Source organism: Cynocephalus volans, chromosome 6, assembly GCF_027409185.1.
Source record: "Cynocephalus volans isolate mCynVol1 chromosome 6, mCynVol1.pri, whole genome shotgun sequence".
NCBI classification, from domain to species: Eukaryota; Metazoa; Chordata; class Mammalia; order Dermoptera; family Cynocephalidae; genus Cynocephalus; species Cynocephalus volans.
The window spans coordinates 39302438-39321907 of NC_084465.1; the positions used below are offsets into that span (position 1 = coordinate 39302438).

Genomic DNA, 19470 nt, shown 5'->3' on the forward strand with positions numbered 1-19470 from the left:
TATAGTTTCCTGGGTACATAAACTATACATGTTCTTTGGATTGAAAACAGTATAAATGAATGTCTTGGCTTTTATATCCAAGCCAAAATCATCTACAGAAGTGTGGATAGTTGTGCCACATGTGATAATAAAATATTCAAGGCCACTGATGGAGGTTACCAACTTACAAAAAGAATACTGAGAGGAAGGCCAAATAAAAAAAAAAGAGAAATGCAATTAAGAAAATGCCACCTCTGCCTAAATCAGAAAATAGCAAATGCATAGGCATTAAAATAGCAGCTCTATACACTACACTGCATTTCTATTTTCTCTGTCAGAAAGAACTCACTGTGTATCATTACAAAGATCACTGAATAAGATGAAGAAATAAATGTGAAGCATTCGCATTAGGGCAAATTTAATTTCCTTTTCATTTTATGCATGAGGGAAAAAAGAGTACAGAACTGGAAATACTCATCATTCCATTCAGTATGCTAACTTTTACATGTTTTACATACACTGTGTTTGGCACAAGGGGGATAGGGATACGAAGTTTAATAAAACCCATGCTTCCAACTCAAAGATTTACTTCACATTTTGAAAGCTAAGAAAAGACAAAAAATTCTTTACAATTTTAAAAATCAAATGCTTAAAGTAGGTTTGAAAAGTGAGTAAGAAAAAAAAATTTAAAAAAAAAATAGCAAAGAAAGATATTGAACAATAATCTCCTGGTTTCCTTTACAGTTTCTTTTTGTCCTTTTATTTTTTCAAATTGCATTTTACAGTAGAAATGCAGACCACTTTGGATAGCTATGGTTCAATACTGCTTTGTGCTCTCCTCCTAAGACATCATCTTCTTACACTCTACTGAACAGAAAACCATCCCTTCCACCGGCATGAACTTCTGCCCAATGAGACACTTGCTGCAGCAGGAGCACAGAAAGCACTCTGTGGAGGCGTGCCAGCTGAAGTTGTTGTAGGTCACCCGCTGCACCTCTGGATCAATGGCATTGTGGCATCCTTGACATACCTGTTAAGGAATAATACAAGAGAAGAGTATGAGAGACCAAACTGTGATGGTAACATTTTCATCTCAGGACAAACAACACATTTCTTCAGATGATAAATGAAAACTTCTGAGAATGACTACCTCAGAAATACACAATTGAGAATAACTTTCTAGTTAACCTTTTTAGCCAACAACCGTTAATGAGGGGGTTCTGTATGCTAAGTACTGTGAGAAACAACAAGTGAGGGCCAAACAGGTGATTTGATGCTTGTAAGATACCCCCATTGGGTTTAAGGTGGAAAGCCTTGAGAGCAAGTTTCAAAGCAGTGCATTTGGTTCCACTATATTCTATTACCTTAAGTTTATAAGATGATTTTTCCTCACTTATTAAAACCTTGAAGTGATCATTTAACCAGTTTTACCTGTGTATGACACACAAGACTATTAACAATGCTAATTTCTAGACAGGAGTAAATTAAAATCATGTTCAAAGTAATTAAGAACTCAATTAAAAATACTGGCAGTGTTTGAGAATAATGAGTCTATACTAAAAATATAACTTGTAGTTAATTGGCTTCTGTTCTGTCATAAGATCAGTAATAATTTATGTGTAATCTAATATTGTAGAACATTAATATTCACAATCCCTGTTATATACAACCCCAGTATTATATGTGTTAATGCACAAATATATATATGATGTACACACATATACATACATACACCCACATATACACACAGACTTTTCTTAACTGAACATGTACATGAAGTAAATAAATGGATGACCTTCTATCTATATTATAGCAGAAAACCAGTTGAGGCCTCTAAAACACTGGATAGGACACATGCCTCATTGTTTATACATGTTCTGAATCAATGTGACTAAAGTTTTTGTTTTAAATATTTTATAACAAGTGAAGAAGCCAACAGAATTGGCCAGTATAAGATGACAGTGACTAATCTTAAGCACCCTTGGTCTCTTACTATGATTGTCAGGAATTACTGAGCACTGAGCGGGGGGAATGTGTGGGTTGAGGAGGGTCATTTAGTCCGAGCCTCCCTACTTAAAAAGACTTCAAAGTGTGGCAGCTACTCAGAGGGGAAATTGGTTTAGGCAATGAAGTGAGGCCTTGTTACACATATCCATTTCAGACCTGCATTTTACAGAGCTACATTACTTCTAATTACAGAGACTATAGTTGTAATCTACAAGTTATATCTACCCATTCTTCCCTGAGAAACAAGGGAGATACTTTCTCTGCATGATCAATACACTGTTCCTGAACACAACAAAAATGAATGTTATAATTACAAGCACATTCCTAACTTGTAGCTGCACCATGAGAACAACCGCTTGTTTATATTTATGTTTTATAGCTTTATAATTCATTTAGAATGCTGTCTTATAGTTTTCTACATTTCATATTGATATTTCAAGATTTTAAACTTGTATATGTAAAACAGAATCATTTCACACTCAGTATTTTATTCTCTTGCTTTTAGACTATGACCTACCGTCTCAGCCCTGTAATACTATTTGTAGATCTTTTTATAATTATTTAAAATACACATTTTCACTTGCATTTTACAAAAAAGAGAGAATTACTGGTCCATCACATGTGAAATTCAGGAAATTATTTAGGTAAAGAACCATTATGATTATGAACCAATGATCACATGAATTGTACAGAGAATTTCAAGTTTGTGACTTCATAAAATTTAGTTTTATTAATAACTTTATTACCATTCATCCCAGTGTCTGATTTATAATACCAGGTAAAACCTATTGACTCCCTAATTCTTCAAAAATCTAAAAGCTGCCCAGGCTTCACCAAGGGTCTGGGGACTGCAGATCTCTTTGAGGAGATAATGCGCTTCACCACTTTCTGGATGGCATTCAATTTTCCTCTGTTCTTAAACCTCTAATATTTCAAAAAGCTCTTAATTCCTTCAATCCCCATTAATTCTTTTATTTATATACAAAATGTGAAATGGCTAACAACACATACTGTAATGAACTCTCTGCCAGGAGGGTCCTGTGAAATCTCACAGATGTGAATTCTGGGGATGGCCATGGAATTCCAGTGACCACAGAGACAAATTAGTGCGTTTTCCATTTTCCTCCTTCCAGGTTAATTTTTTTTCTCAGAAATGCCCTATTTGCCATTGAGTACATGGCTTCAGGCCTGAAAATAATCTGTATTCTCTCTCTCTCTTTTTAAGATTAAAAAACCTAAGCAGATCAATGCTCTGAACTAGATAATTTTCTTTAAACTTCTACATCATGCATCATGTAGCATGCTTCATGGTAGCTCTCTTTGCTGTCAGCTGGAGTTTGTTCAAGGAATGAATAGATATGCTTGTCTTAATATTAGACAAAGGCCAGTGGTATAACTGAGACAGTAAATCTTCTAAAATAAATGATGCCATATTATAAAACTATATTATTTATAAATTTTTATTTGTTTTTTAAAAATCATATCTGCGGTTATTCCCCTCCATCAATTAGATAAAATGTGATGGAGAGAAGCTTATAACAGCTAAATAAAGCAGCTACATCTGTCGAAACCTTTATTCAATAAATATTTATTGGGCACCTATATGTTGTCCTAGTGCCGGGAACAGAGCAGAAAAAGCAGAAAAAAGTCCCTGTCCTCAGGTAGTTTACATTCCAGTTCTTGAGACCAAGATCACACACATTTGATAACTCTTCTGTAGAGAAACTGTTGCAAAAATATTTATAGAAGCAGTATATAGCTAAATGATGTATCGGGCTACATAGTGATTTAACACCTTGTCCCCAGGTAAAAGGAAGCAAATGAGAAATATTAGGAACACAAGTCAGTCACTTGAACATTTCCTAAGTGCAGATACTAAAGATATGAAAATAAGAAGGCAAGCTCTACCCTTCAGCTCTGCTCACAGTCTAGAGGAGACAGATGAGTGATATTAACAATCACATGTACCCTTCCCTACGGGAATATGGAGAGCCTAGCCAGAGAGAAAGGGGTGGAGCTTGGGGATGGGGAATCAGGAAAGGTGTTCCGAGAGCCTAAACTGGGTCTGGAGGAATGTGTAGGCATAGTCAGGCAAAACAGAAAACAGGAGAGTGTATCAGAGAAACTAATAAGAGTGAGCAAAAGACAAAGAACAGTGTATAAATCAGAAAATGCAGGTAGCATGTCATGAAAATGTATGATTTAGGTTAGGTAACTAGTAGAAGCTACAGGAGACACAAGAAGGGGCTAGATCTATTAAACAAAGACTTAATGATCACATTTGCATTTTAGAAAAATTATCTTCCATCTTTGTGGAAGATGGCTTTTGAGCAAGATGAAGAATGGGAGTGGGGGAACCAAATTTGAGGTCACGATAATAATCACAATGATTAAAGATGAAATAGAGTAGTTGTAACTGTGAGAATGTGAGGTATGTTGATGAGGCAGAGTTGATGGAAAATGAACGACTGTATCTGGGGTGGTAGGTAAAGACTGAAAACTGACCTCAAAACCTGTTACCTTATTTTCATAATACCATACTCTTACAATTATATAAATATGTAATTTTATTCCTTAGCCAGGAGTCTCCTTGACTTGATAGCTCAGGGGACCTTTAACTGGTATGATTTCCTGCATATAAAGAAGTAAAAGTCTATCCTTCTGATACCCCTAGCTTATAAGCCTTACCATATATAGTCAGCTTTTTACCCTTTATCTATACTACCTATCTCTTGGCCAACATGCAATAGCAGGTCTGTGTAAGCAGAGTAGATCCAAGAAAAAACATACCCTCACATTATATACCTGAATGTTTGGCCCACACAAATAAATCTAAATATGTAGGTCAAATTTTGTTATACTAAATCAATTCAATGAGGCTTTAAGAATTAGGCACTATACAATCTCCAGTAGCAAAAACAAAATCCTAATGAGTGGTCCAGGAACATGAACAGAAACCACACATATCCAAATGACACTAAAGAATATAAACAGCCCCTAGAAACCTTTATTTAAATGGAATCTGATCTGTACCCATGAGAATAAATCAATTTCGTTTCCCATTAAGAATTTTTTTAGTGAGGATCTTATTATCAAGCAGCAGTTATAATCTATACTATAAACTGCACAGGCAGAAATCTTGACATGGCTCCTAGTCAATGCATGTATTGTTTTTGAATTGCCTGGATTTTAACACCCTATGGTAGGAATCACATGCTTTCCACTTAAGTGCTTTCTGTTTCCCACTTGTGATAGGCTTAAAGAGAGGCATAATCTCATGTTGTAAAGCAGGTTGAGGCAACCGCATCCTTGGAATATTTCTCACCACAGCATGATTCTTCACGTAGCAGGGCTTGCACACGGGCTTGTCATTGACCATCACGTATATTTCCCCAGCAAGGATGTTGTCACAGTCAAAGCAGCAGAAATGTTTCAGATGCCAGTTCTGGTTTTCTGCCTGAGTATACTCATTGCTGAATATCAGCTGGGAAGAGGATAAAAATAAGATGAATCACGCATTTTCCTTTTTTACTATAGATGACAAAGCTAGGTTTTTTAGACACTAACAGTTTTAGACATACTTTCCTGGGGTTTGAACTTAAAAATGATAACTTAAAAGTCTGAACTTAGGTTATGAGTTTGGTTTAGTCCAAATCAATCTTTTGTTTCCAAACAGTCTCTCAGTCAACATAATTAACACAGACACTCAGAATGAATCAAAAGTTTCTTTCATCAGACTCCTTTGGATGTAAATAAAGCAACTGATGCTTGGTTAATTACTGTGGCCTTCTGGGTAAAGGGATTACATGGGGGTTTAAGGGGGAGCCTGCATTTGGGTGGCCCCAGAGAATGTACCTCATCACAGCCAGCACATCGGGGTTTCTCACTGTCACAGTAATGTCTGCCACAGTACAGCTTCCCATTCTTCCAGAAATAAATCATGTCGACCAGGAGTTCATGGCAGGTGCTGCAGACAAAACAAGCTGGGTGCCACAGTTTATCGTAGCCAGCCCTTTCAGCATAGATGGCTGGGTCACCTTCCTTCATGCTCAGTTTGCAGCAGTAGCAGGACTGAAAGAGAAGCCATCCAAAACACTCTAGTCATCAGATGAGTGGCATTTCTTTTCATCAGCTTTAGTAGGAATTCAGAGGAACAACTTTCAAGAGAAATAATTCTGACTGAAATTACTAATTTTTCCATACAGATAATAAAGTATTAATAGTTCTGTGAAACGAAATTTCTTAGCTTTCTCCAAGCTATTCAAACCTACTACATTCACACTATGTATAACAGAGCATGGCTTCCTGAATTAAAGCCACTCATGGAAAAAGGGTAATAGTAATTTTCATCTCAATTTTAAGTAGTTTCTCGAAAGAAATGACTACCTTAGAGCTTATTACTCCTTTTTCAGGACTAAGCCTTATTGGTTAATGCGCTAATTGGATTTATGAGACATATTACAGAAAGTTTAGTTCTTACGCTTCATTCATCTGTGTCAAAATTGTCTTTTACCTTTAAGCCATTAGAAAAAGACTTCAATTTCCCTCTCTAGAGAAGACTTAAAAAAATGCTTGACTATATATCCGCATAAATTTAAGTTTAAATTTTAGGCAAGTTTTCATAAGCAAAACTGAATTAGCCTAAGCATATACTATTCTTATTTATAGAAAGAGATAAGCAATTATCACCAAAATTATGTTTAGAAACAGAGTACAGATCAGTATGTCATATTTGAGCAAGACGCCAACGCCAACTACTGTGTATACATAAAACTCACAATTATCCTTCGCAACAGATAACCAGAAAATCTGGCTTTAGGTAGAAGTTTCAAACGTGATAGCTTAGTAAGACAAGTCTAAATTGAATTTTAATTCAATTTACGTTCCTTTCTTATCCCCTTTCTGAAACAGAGGGATGGCAGCAAAGAAAATTCAAAGAACTTTCAGGAAAGAACCTGTAAAATACACAAATCAGTAAAGAACCTGTAAAATACACAAACTGGGCCAACAGTGTGAGCCTCTACTTACGTATTGAGTTCTTTTGTGCTGTGCAGATTTGTCCTCCATGGCCCCCACTGCTGCTGGGGTGCTTCTGTCCCCAGCAGGGATGTATGGTTTGTCAGGACCTTGTGTGTTCATCTCACAGGGAAGTTTGACATCTCCTACTCCCAGAGCCTCACTCTTGTATTTCTTCACAAACTGCTCCATCTCCTTCACCTCTCTGGGAGACAACTCATGGCACTTTGAAGGGTCCTGGTCATGTGCAGGGAGCTGCTTTGCCAGCTGCTTCTTCCGGTACTGTGCCCCCTCTGAGCCTGCCACTGGCTGCTTTTCCTTGGGTAGCATCTGCATGTACTGCCTGGCCTGAACCACAGGGACACCAATGTTAACTGGGAGATGCCATGGCCATTAGAGAGTGTTATGTTTTGTAACATGCATCAGAAGCAAATTACTTAAGAAAGAAGTGGGTTTTATCCAATAGTAAAAGAATTCATCCTCATAGTATAAATATCTTGAGATGTTAATACATTCAAAAATGGTACACTAAATAGATTTAGTTGGGTAAAATGAAAACATTTTTCTCCATGAAATTAAAATTGTTTTTTTCAGTTTATAAAAAGATTTGGGTTACTACTGTTTACTTGTGTTAAATAAACAAATGTAAGTTGAAAGAGAACATAATTTTTAGACAGACATGTTTAGCATTTACATCATATAAACTTATCACAAGATTCACTTTAATAATTTAACTAACCTTCTTAAAAGACTTTGAAATGTTTCATCTAGTTGTTATAATAATGGGAGGAGCTTAAGACAAAACTGCATTTTTTTTTGCCTTATATAGTAAAAGAAATACAGTATTGAACATTTTTTTCAGTTCTGAACAATGCTAGAAATTCTATTCTTTAGATATTCTTTATCATCTTAAATCTCAAGAGTAAATTAGAAGAGTTACTAAATTGATACAAAACATCTGATTTTCATCTAATTATTAAGAATGTTAGACCATATCTTCAAAAAGGTAAACATTATCTACACAGTCAGAAAAATTCTATGAGGTGTCTAGTCTTACTTTCAAAAAACTATAAGAGGAGTTAGAAGTCAAAGAATCAGAACCCCAGAAAAATAATAGATGTTGGGCATATGAGGCTGATTAGGTCATTAAAGGAACTGTGTTAAAGAAAACAGTCCAGGAACTTTAATACAGGGAGTCCCTTTCCCCTATTACTTACCAATGCCTGATTCTGGACAGGAGGAGCCCATTCATAGGTAACTGTATTGATGGAGACATTTTTCTTGGCAGCAACTGGATTGGTCAATATCATAACATTACGTTTATACATGGGAATTCCATCTGATTTTAGCTTTGCGATCAGGGTGGTATACTTGGTGTCTTCAAAAAGTTTCCCCACTTTTCGATCCTCTTCGTTGCTCAAGAGGACATCATGTTCTTCTTGGCCGCACTTGCAGTTCCGACATATTTTTCTGTAATTTTAGAAATAAACAGAAAATGATTATTGTATCTAATCAATAATAATTAAGTATGGCCATACACTTATAGTTCGTAAAATTCTTTTACACATATTCTATATAATGGTAAGCAAAAGCAAGTCCTTTCATGGGGAGAAGGGATGAGTATTTAGCCATAAATTTAAGCAAGAAAGAAACATGAAAACTTGCTTTATAAGACTTTGAAAAGTTAGGTTGTGGGCCAAGCCTGTGGTGCACTTGGGAGAGTGCGGCGCTGGGAGCGCAGCGACGCTCCCGCCGCGGGTTCGGATCCTATATAGGAATGGCCGGTGCACTCCCTGGCTGAGTGCTAGTCACGAAAATGATAAAAAAAAAAAAAAAAAAAGAAAAGAAAAGTTAGGTTGTGATTAAAAAGTCTACACACAAGGGGTCATGTCTGAGCGTAATCCCAGCTAGTACTCCTCATTCTCTCACCAAAAATAAATAAATACTAATAAATACAGACATACATACATGCATAAATACATATACACATTCCCAAAAACTTATTGCAGCAAGAGGTTTCATATTTTACAGCATGTTAATGTTTCACAGCCATTACCCAAGTTTTTTTTTTTAAGTAAAAGATAGGGAGACTAATACAACTCTTCCCATCAATGACTATGATCCTAGATTTAGGTTTAGAATCATTCTCATTTCCTTTCCTGTACCCTTTCCAATTTCTTCTCCTCTCCATTCCTTTCCTCTCCTTTCCCCCTTTCATATTTTCTTTCTCTTTATCCTTCTTTCCTTCTTTCCCTTCCCTTTTTATTTTTGACTTGCTGACCACCTACCACGTGCTCTGTTATGTATAAAAAGACAGATAAATAAAAGTCTCTGTCCTCGTGTATTTCTCATAGTTCAAGAACACTGCTCCCATTACCCAATCTGATCTAGAACGAGACATGTGGACAGTCAGACATTCATGAGTGCCCATGTGCCAAACAATGTAATTGATACTAGGACATAGTGGTGAAAAAAATGGGCCCAGTCTCTGACCTTCCAGAACTTACTGTCTGGCAGGGACACGGACATTAAACAAATAATCATACATATACTCATCCCTCTATAACTGCATTGGTAATAGGAAAGGAAAGTATAGGGTACCTTGAGAGGGTATAATTTTGACTTGAAACTGGAGAGAAAAGGACTCCATAAGAAGGTGACATTTAGGTTAAGATTGGAAGGAGGCATAAAACATAGGTGTGAGTTGTGTATTTGTGTGTATATTTGGGGAAGGGAAAAGAAAGGAGAAGAAAAGCCTCCCAACATGCTGGGTAGAAAAAGGAGAATCTACAGTGGTTCTGATTTGAAAATAGAGTGTTCCTGTAGGACCCCTAACCAGAGAAGGCTGGTATGACTGTAGGGAGGTAAGTAAATGGGACAGTGACAAGGCAGGAGAGGTAGGCAGGCATGAGGTCATACAGGGCCCACAGGACAGGTTAAGGAATCTGGTCTTCATTATGAGAGCAGGAGGCACTGAAGGCTTCCAGGTAGTGGAATGACATGACCAGATCTATAATTTTAAATATCACAATACTTGCCACGTGGAGAAGAAAACATAATTGAAAGTAGGGAGACCAGTTAACATGTTAACTACGCATCCAGTTTGAAATGGAGTGGTTCTAAGTAATAGAGATACTGCAGCTACTTCACAAATGGAATTTACATCATGGGTGGTTATTGTTGTGGTCCAGGAAACATGTGCTATAGCTTGAACTAGTATTTGACAGTGGAGATAAAAATAATAGATTTGAGATTTCCTTGAATGTAAAACTAACTAAATTCTGTGGTTAATTTGAATTAGTGATAGTCTCTCAAAAAATGAATCCAGGTTTCTGTGATGAGTAAATTGGTAAAAGGAATGTAATTTATTATAGTAGTAAATAAAAACAAGAAACAGATTTGAGGTATGGGATGGGGAAGGTTGATGAAAGTCTCTAAAACTAAACTATTGATAAGTGTGAAATGCCTGTGAAACAGGGTGAAGATCAAGTAGACGGGAAGATAAATAGATCTACTGTTAAAAGCTGTAGCCAGGTAGGAAATATAAATCTGGGAGTCAGGGAACAATATACAATGCACATGAGTTGAACAGATGACCTTTGCCTTCTGGGGAAAGTGTACTGGGAAAAAACGAGGACTCAGGAAAGAGTCTGGCAGAGGAACAGAAGCTGGAAAAAGCTACAGAGGAAAACAGAGAGGAAGGGAAATTTAAGCTGGGACTAAAATAAGAGGGCAGTGATAGTACATAAATAAGAGGAGGGGACCTGAGCATTTTAAAAAACATTCTAAGCTGACCAGCTAGCTCAGCTGGTTAGAGCATGGTGATATAACACTAAGGTCAAGGTTTCAGATCCCTGTACCGGCTAGCACCAAAAAAAAAAAAAGTAAAAAAGTAAAAAAGTTCTAAAGGTTTTCACGTTAGATGTTGTTAGGCTAAGTATGCAAAGTATGCATGTTAAACTATCTAGATAACTATGGAAAGGAATTTACAGCTTACATGCTCAAATTGGAAATAAGAATAAAAATTTCTAAACTAAGTGTTCAACTCAGGAAGTTAAGAAAAAGGCAGAATAAGACTAAAGTACAAGGAAGGAAAATAAAGGTAACAGCAGAGAAACTAAAAGTAAATGTTTGCTTCTCATCCGATGCAGAAAAAGCATTCAACACATTTCAACATGTCTTATGACTACATTTTGTTTAGTAATTTCAGCAATAGAAGGGAACTAGGAAGGAGTCTAGAAAAATCTTCTGGAAAAAAAAAATCCCGCATACTCAGCACACATTACACTTAATGCATTAATTTTACTATGTGAAGCAAGAAAGCAAACTTGCTATCAACAATTCTATTCATATTGTCCTGTAGGTACTATTCAGAGCAATGAGGAAAATCAAAGAAATGGAAGTTATAAGGATTCATCATAAAGAAAGTAATGAAACTGCTGTTACTCACAGATGCCAGTACTGACCATACAGAAACGCACTGTATTAGCATTAAGAAGAGTTTAATAAGCTTTCTGGATTTAAAATTAGTATAAATCATGGGCTTTCTCTACATCAGAATCAGGAAAAAAAACCAAACTAAAAATTAAATAAATCTCTTTGCCAAATAATAAATTATTACATAACTATATAAAATTTTGTGTTCTGAGCTTTCTTAAAACTCTTTTACAGTATATAAATTGAAAATATTAGATTTGACTTGTACATTGACAGAGATTAAGAGAGACTGAAAGAGTCAGAGAGGGAGGGAGGGAGAGAGATAGATAGATACAGGAGGTGGCGAGGCAAACTACTTTCCTTGTGCGCCCATGGGTCAGGAATCTTTATTTGGTAAGAATCTGTTGAAGAATTCGCATATTCTATTTCAGCTGTAAGATTCTTTCTTATATCTGGTTATCTCATACTCCCATCTAGTGGAAAGGAGCATATTATCCTACTACAGCATGTTTTTCATTCTTGTTCTCCGGTTAACAAAAACAATGGAATTATTTACACAGCTATCACATTGCTTTCGGATTAAGTTTAAAATTATACCTTCCCGAGGGGGAAAGAGGTGGGTGGGAATTTATTCTCAGTATAGCTAAACAAATCCTTACATGGCTGTGAACTACAGCATGCATCCTAATAATTAGCAAAGTGATTTTCTAAGGGATCAGGGATATGTGATGAATACTTGACTTGCTTTGGAAATGGTTATGATCCAGTTCTACACCAGTACAACATGTATACCACAAAATAAGGAGTGTCAGATTTTAGAATTTGAAACATAAAAAGTAAAAGCAACAGTAAATGAAAGAAAGCCTTCTGGTTTCTAACTGTAGCATGGTTAAATAAATTATATTTAAAGATTTATATTAACCAATGATATAAGAGCCATCTCTATAAATTTACTTGTCCTAAATTACTTGTCTTGGCCATTTGACAGATTCCCATTCCGAAGAAAGTTGTTTTCCTACCTACCCCTTTCACCCACTGAACATACCTTTATTAAGCAAGTAAAATCAGGTTAAAACACACCAAAAGCAAGAGTGATGAGGAAAAAAGAAGCTAAAAAAGTCAAACTATGCCCAATTATCAGTTTTCTAAGTCGGGAAAAACCTATGATTGACTCATTAAAATTTTAAAAATCATGACTATATTATAGGCTTCATCTGCATTCTCACTCCAACGTAGTAACTGTGGTAAGAGAGCATTTGGTAAGAAAGTGACTCAAGAAGGGGGATGGTTCTTTCAGCTAGAGCTGTCATCACTGAAGCAGCTAGAGTGACCACATCCTTTCCAGATCCCTTATACTGAGCTCCATTTCTACAATGAAAAGGGTCGGCTACAAACCACTAAAAGAAACCTATAAATCCAAACCAAGTGCGAAGAGCTCTCCATCACGGCAGTCTGTGCTATTATACTTACCTAGCTTAAATTTTTAAAAATATTTTTCTTAGGGTTTTAATCTATGTATTATTTGAATCTCTCACACTTAAATTGGAAAAAATTTTCAGAAATACCTTTAAAGAACTTTTAAATAGTTTGGGAGTTATCCAACCAATTCATTAGAAGGAAAACCTTGTTGAGGAATTGGGGAAGAAAAGGATACCACTATCTTCGTATCCAAGTGAAGATGTGACAATGAGTGGATGTTCATCACATATTTAATTCTATCCTGAAACAACCCAGATTCCACCCCCCTTAAGAAAATAAAAAACTTTTCAAATTTGGTTTTATGCCAACTTAAAGACAAAAAGCTTAGGGCATAGGTGAGCACAGTACCCATGTGCAAGGGGCTACGTGGATTATCTTTCTTCAGATGATTCATAAATAGCTTCTGATGATATATGTAGGCTTAAATAGTTTATGTTTATTAAATTTATTTGAGGTACAAAAATTTAATAACAGTTTTTTGGGCACATATAAGTCAGTTCTCACATTTAGTACCATTGGTAAATCTCTACATTTTGTAAACTTTCCTATAGAGCAGTTCCCCCAGACTCTCCATGGGATGCTGATAAAAGTTTTGTGGGGAAAAAAGTGGGGAAGGGGATTCAGAATTAAGTTGGTTTAAAACAGTCTTTCATGGCTTTTTAAAAAAGATGCAAAGGTAGACTTGTAGACTGGAAAGTTCTAAAATGTTGGGGGAGGAAGGTTATTTGTACTAAAAAGTTACTTTTACAAAAAAAGGTTTAGCACTTAATACACACACACACAAACATTAATATGCATGACAAATCAAAATTCTATATTCAAAACTTTACAACTTCAGAGTTCTTGAGTTAAATACAAGAGGAAGAGAGAACCAAACTACCAAAAGTATTGCCTAAGAAAAATAAAGAGATTTACAGTTTCAAGCTGAAAGCAGTCAAGAAACTATTCCTCATCCTCCCCAAAGAGATTTTTTTCTTTTGCATCACTATTCATAAAAATTATTATTTTTCCAAGGCAAGTAGTAGAAACTGGAGTGCTTTGACAAGCTGCCAGCATTCATAGTGATTTAAAGACATGGCCATGGCACTGCTACAAACCATAATTTAAAAGGGTTGGAAGCTGCCCTTTTATAACAGGGATATGCATATATGGACTTGAGTGTGGGCCTCTGTTATAGAATTCAACAAAAGCACTAATCCATTTATGGTGGGGAATTTTTAGTGTTCAGTCAGCTTTAAACCAATCAAAAATTCTGAGATGTATGCTATGAACAAGTAATACTTTTTTAAAAAAATGCAACTGTTTTATTGGAAGAATATATATATATATTTTTTTTTTACTATTTCTTTTTTTTTTATTTCAACTTCTCAATATACATTGTAGTTGATTTTCATTATTGGAAGAATTTAACAAATGTAAGGCAAAACAATAATTCTGTTACTTATAAATGATATATGGCTACAATATTACTATACCTTCAGTATGAAATAATTGGCTCTAAAATCCTTTAAATCTAGGGTTTGTGTCATATATTTCATAAACATTTGTTATTTCTAAATATTACTCGAAGGTGTGCCCAACAGACAGTAGTTCTTATTGGGTAGGTATCAAGTTTCCTCAGCCTTTTACTTTCCTCTAGTCTTGTAAGGACTGGTGTAATTAAAGGGAGAGCTCCCAGTTAAAGGACCCAATGTCCTCAAGGATGTCTATGTCACAAAAATCACACTTTACAGAAGACAGACTGGTGCAGTTCAAAGTTCATTGGTCATGAGAGTAAAAATGTGTGTTCCAGTTTCTAGCCTGCCATGTAGAATGGTGGTGATAAGGAAGGTTTTGCCAAGCTTTGGGTTCAAATTCAGCTCTTCCATCTATAAGCCATGACTTTGGTAAGTTATTTCTCATATCTAAAATGGGTATGAGGAGGATTAGGTACAAGCAGGTCCATAAAGTGCTGTGGTAAGCAGAATTTTATGATGGCCTCTAAGACCTTTGCCCCTGGCATTACTCCCATTATGTTACTTTATACATGGCAAATGAAAGATTGTCCAAGTACGCCTAATCTAATCACCTGAGCCCTTAAAAAGCAATAATTTTTTTCTGGCTGGCAGCAGGAGGAAGTCAGAGAGATCTGAGGTGCAGGAAGGAATATAAGCACTCACGTTGTCTTTGAAGATGGAGGGGCTGTCTGTTAAGGAATGTAAGTGGCTTCTAGAAGCTGAGAGCAGCCCCCAGCTGATGCCAGCAAGAAAACATGGACCTCAGCCTTCCAATCACAGGAAATAAACTTTACCAACAACAGAAAAGAACTTGGAAGCAGATTCTTCCCCAGAGCTTCCATATAAAAGCCTAGCCTGGCCAACACCTTGATTTCAGCCTTTTGAGACCCTAAGCAGGGAATCCATTTAAATAGCACCCCCCCTACACACACTCAAACTAGACTCCTAACGTAAAAAATAAATGGATGTTTGGTTAATTAATAGGTGTTGTTTTAGCCTGCTACGTTTGTAGTACTTTGTTACACAGCAATAGAAAACCACTGCAATCGCTTACTGGTGTGTAACACACAGGAATTATTCATAAATTATATTTCTTATGAATAACTCATGGTATTAAACAAGTCATTTTAACTTCATTGGGTTTTAATTCTTTGATATGCAAAATGAGGTTTAATTAGCTAAGTAACAAGTTCTACTTTAAACTTGCATAAGACTAAGAATTTGTTTTTTAACAAGTATTGTGACACTTTGATCAGGCATCTTCCATTCACCTTTCCAGATCCATTCTCCAGCCTTCAATACTCTGTGCTATGCCCTAGGAGGCTGACCCCAAAGGACATGTGCCCCTTGTCCTGGGCAAATAGGCCAGTGGGAGGCTCCAAAGGAGATCAGAGTGATGAAAAAGCATGAGGTCTGGATATTTATTTCCTGGGTTTCTACAATTGTCCAATGTGCTAAGGGGGAAAAAGATCCATAAGGGTGGAGTCCCAATCTGATAAGAATGGTGGATTTATAAGAAGAAAAGAGATCTCTCTCTTTACACACACAAAAAAGGCCATGTGAGTACACAGTGAGAAGGCAGCTGTTGGCAAGCCAGGAAGAGAGCCCTTACCAGAACCCAACCACACTTAAACTCTGGTCCTGGACTTGCAATCATCAGAACTGTGAGAAAATAAATTTCTGTTTATGTCACAAAGTCTATGGGATTTTGTTATGGCAGCCCAAGCAGACAATACAGAGGGCAAGGAAGACTTCTTAGAGGTGCTGCTTGAGCTGAGACTTTTTGTTTCCTGGTGGTAGGAGGGAAGGGTCTTTCCAGGCAAAGGATACAGGCAGTAAGGCACAGAAATTTCAGGGAATAGCAGGTATCAAGCAGCTGAGCATAGGGAAAGTGGGATAGGCTGAAAAGCGAGCAGAGACCAGATGATGAGTTATAACATCAAAGGCAAAAGACTTCGCCTAAAGGATTAAGTCCAGTGGGAAAGTGCTCACAGTTCTTAAGTTATCAGAAGATATATAATAGCATCCATTTTCAAAAGACCATTCTTGTGATGGTATGAAAGGCGAGACTGGTGAAGAGGTGGAGAGTAACTCTGATTTTTGAATGTGCCCAGTGAAGCCCTAAGGGTCCTAGAAGTCAAGGGTCACCATGAAGATGGAAGAGGAGGCTAAGTGAGCAGGGTCCTGGGGCCCCACGTCTACCTCACCACACCAGTTCTGTGACCCTAAACTAGACCTGGAATCTTTATTATACTCAGGACAAGTAGTATAGAATATTTTATTTCAAAGACGATATTGAAAAATGGCTGCATCTGGAAGTCAAAAGTCACCTGCCTCAGGTCTTCCAGTTGTGGTGGAAAAGTCAGAGAAATAACAAAAATTCTAACCAAGAGAGAAATGCTGGACTCATGCCAGGAAGATGACAGAACTCCTAAGAAATACCATCTGAGTTGTTATCAACCCCAGCTAGATGGGAGGCCGTATCCAAAGCCCTAGTCTTTTAAGGCTGTTAAATTCTTAGACTATACCCAGTTGATTAAATGAGTCTCTTTGATAAAACTAAAACAAATAGGTGATTTTCATGCAGTGGAGGTCTGCTCTTTTCTGACATATTCTTACCTGAAAACATAAGATTATAGTGGTCTGCAACAGAAAAATAATATAGGCCAAACAAAAGTTGATATAAAATAAACTTCTGCTTTAGAGAAAAGGCAATATCTGTTAGGAATGAACTTTATAAATCTCATTAGCAGTTTTTGCCAAATTCATAGCCAAACTGAAACGATTACCTTGGTAATTTACCATGGTAAAAGCTATGCCCAGCAGAGGGCACTGCAGCCCTCTGCAAAGTCAAATGCTAAGGCACAATAAAGTGCTGCGCACATTAGGAGTTGAGATATTCTAATCTATAAAAACTATTCTATGTTTATGAATTTTATCTTTTTAGAACATGACCTGACAAACTGCCTAACTGCCTGTCCCTTGGAAAGGCAGCACAAGAAAGCTATTTAAGTTTTGTAATTAAAAATCTCTGGAAAATATTAGCTCCCTAAATATACAGAACTGTCATCCTTTCTAGAAGAACTGAGGTTGCCTTTACTGTTTAAAAGAATTGTCTTTGTTTTTTAAGACTTACTAAATAAACTAGCTTTTAAAAGAGCATCACATCCCAAATTTTATTCTTTTACATTCTCCTTTAACTACACTGTATATAGCCACAATGGCTGATGAAACTGTTTATTCTAGAGATTCCTATGGAAATCTACAGAAAATGGTTCACTTCAGAAGTGAGATGCATTCTAACAAGGCACCTGCCATCCTAATATTGCACAGGTGATTATTTTTTTTCCAACAAAAATATGGTGATTTTGAATTAGAGTAGATTGTGAACTATCATTACGATCTCAACAGGCATTAAGAACATTTATATTCTTCATAAGGACAGGTTTCAAATACTGATTTTAGATATTACTTTAAAACAAACAAAGAAGATCTATATAAAATTCATTCTTGATCCACTAACACTTTTCTTGCATATACATGCACTTCATTCAATCCCAGACACTGGCAATAAATTATTCTTTTCTTAAAAAAACACACAAAAGCTCAAATGCTTCAAAGTTTTTCAGTAGTAAATTTACAGCTGAAACTTTTAAGGAGACCTAAATTCAACTTCATTTCCTGACAACTAGGACATTAATACTCAATTTGGCATTTGTATTTATTGCAAATACAGAGATGAGATGTGCAAAGTTATCAATTTTTAAAAGGATAATAATTTAAATTAATAAATCGCCACAGAAGATTACCATGAACTTATTTGCCACTAAGACATATGCAGTGTTCTAGACTCACAGGAAATCTGAAAGACAGCAAACCTGAATATAGTTATTATGGTCCAATTCACTCAAATTTAATGATAGGAAGAGAGAACAACTTTACTATTTATTCATTTCTTAGAAAAGAAAATAACAGATCTGTAATTTAGCAACTAGGTGTGAGAACCTATAAGAGATCTACACTGTCTGAGGAAGTATTGCCAAATAGTATAAATTATTAATGTGATTGTAGTTTTCAAAATATTACCTCCAGAAGTGCAGTTCGAATCCTTCACATTTTTCTTTACATTTTAAACAGGGGGCTCCAAACCCTTGCTCATGACCTAAGCCCATCTGTTAAAAAAAAAAAAAAAGTGCATCTATTATTACATTTTCTAAAAATCTAAAAAATTTAATAAGTTGCACTTTTAATTCCACTTACCACTCTTGTTGATATAAGTCTCAAACAAATTTTTTATGAGTATCATACTGTTTATTCAATGATGACACCCAGGTATGTATACGGCAGCTCCAAGTATATACATAACATACTTTATATTCTTACTGCTTTTTATCATGAAAAGAAAAGCATTAGAACATAACAGTGCGGAAGATTACAAATGCTGCAAGTTGCAAAAAGTCATAAATGTACATCTTTGGCCACTACATGCCCTGGATACTGGATACAATAGGTATAGGGAGTACTCTGAGAGCTGGAGCTTAGATAGCAAGCCTTGCACCCCAAATAATATATTTTGCAGCAAACAATGAATGTATGAAAGATTTTTGGAATTACAACTAAAATAATATTTTATATTTTGATAAATATAATATTAATAGAAACAACTAACATTTATTGAATGCCAGTGTTATGGCTTGAATGTTTGTGTCCCTCCAACATTCATACTGAAGTTGAATCCCCAATGTGATCATATTAAGAGGGAGGGCCTTCATGAGATGATGAGATGATGATGGGATTGGTACCCTTATAAAAGGGTTTCAGGGAGCGAGTTAATCCCTTTCATCTCTTCTACCCCTTCTGCCATGTGAGGACACAGCCACAAGAAGCCATCCTGGAAGAAGAGAGCAAGCCCTCAGCAGACACTGAATCTGCTGGTGCCTTGATCTTAGACTTCCCAGCCTCCAGAACCATGAGAAATAAATTTCTATTTTTTAGAAATTACCTAATCTAAAGGTACTTTGTTATAGCAGTAGGAACAAACTAAGACAGCCAGGAG

At 36.2% G+C, this 19470-nt stretch overlaps 1 protein-coding gene across 1 annotated transcript in view; it reads right to left on the minus strand.

The window, feature by feature from the left end:
- Positions 1-716: 716 nt before the first annotated feature.
- TES (testin LIM domain protein) overlaps positions 717-19470 on the minus strand; it is a 39180-nt gene continuing 20426 nt past the window's right edge. The window contains exons 2-7 of the mRNA XM_063100699.1: positions 18501-18586; positions 8220-8472; positions 7015-7350; positions 5842-6057; positions 5312-5470; positions 717-1009 (exon numbers count right to left, since the gene is read on the minus strand). Coding sequence (XP_062956769.1) covers positions 821-1009; positions 5312-5470; positions 5842-6057; positions 7015-7350; positions 8220-8472; positions 18501-18586 — 1239 coding nt within the window. The 3' untranslated portion in view covers positions 717-820. The remainder of the gene's footprint in view (positions 1010-5311; positions 5471-5841; positions 6058-7014; positions 7351-8219; positions 8473-18500; positions 18587-19470) is intronic.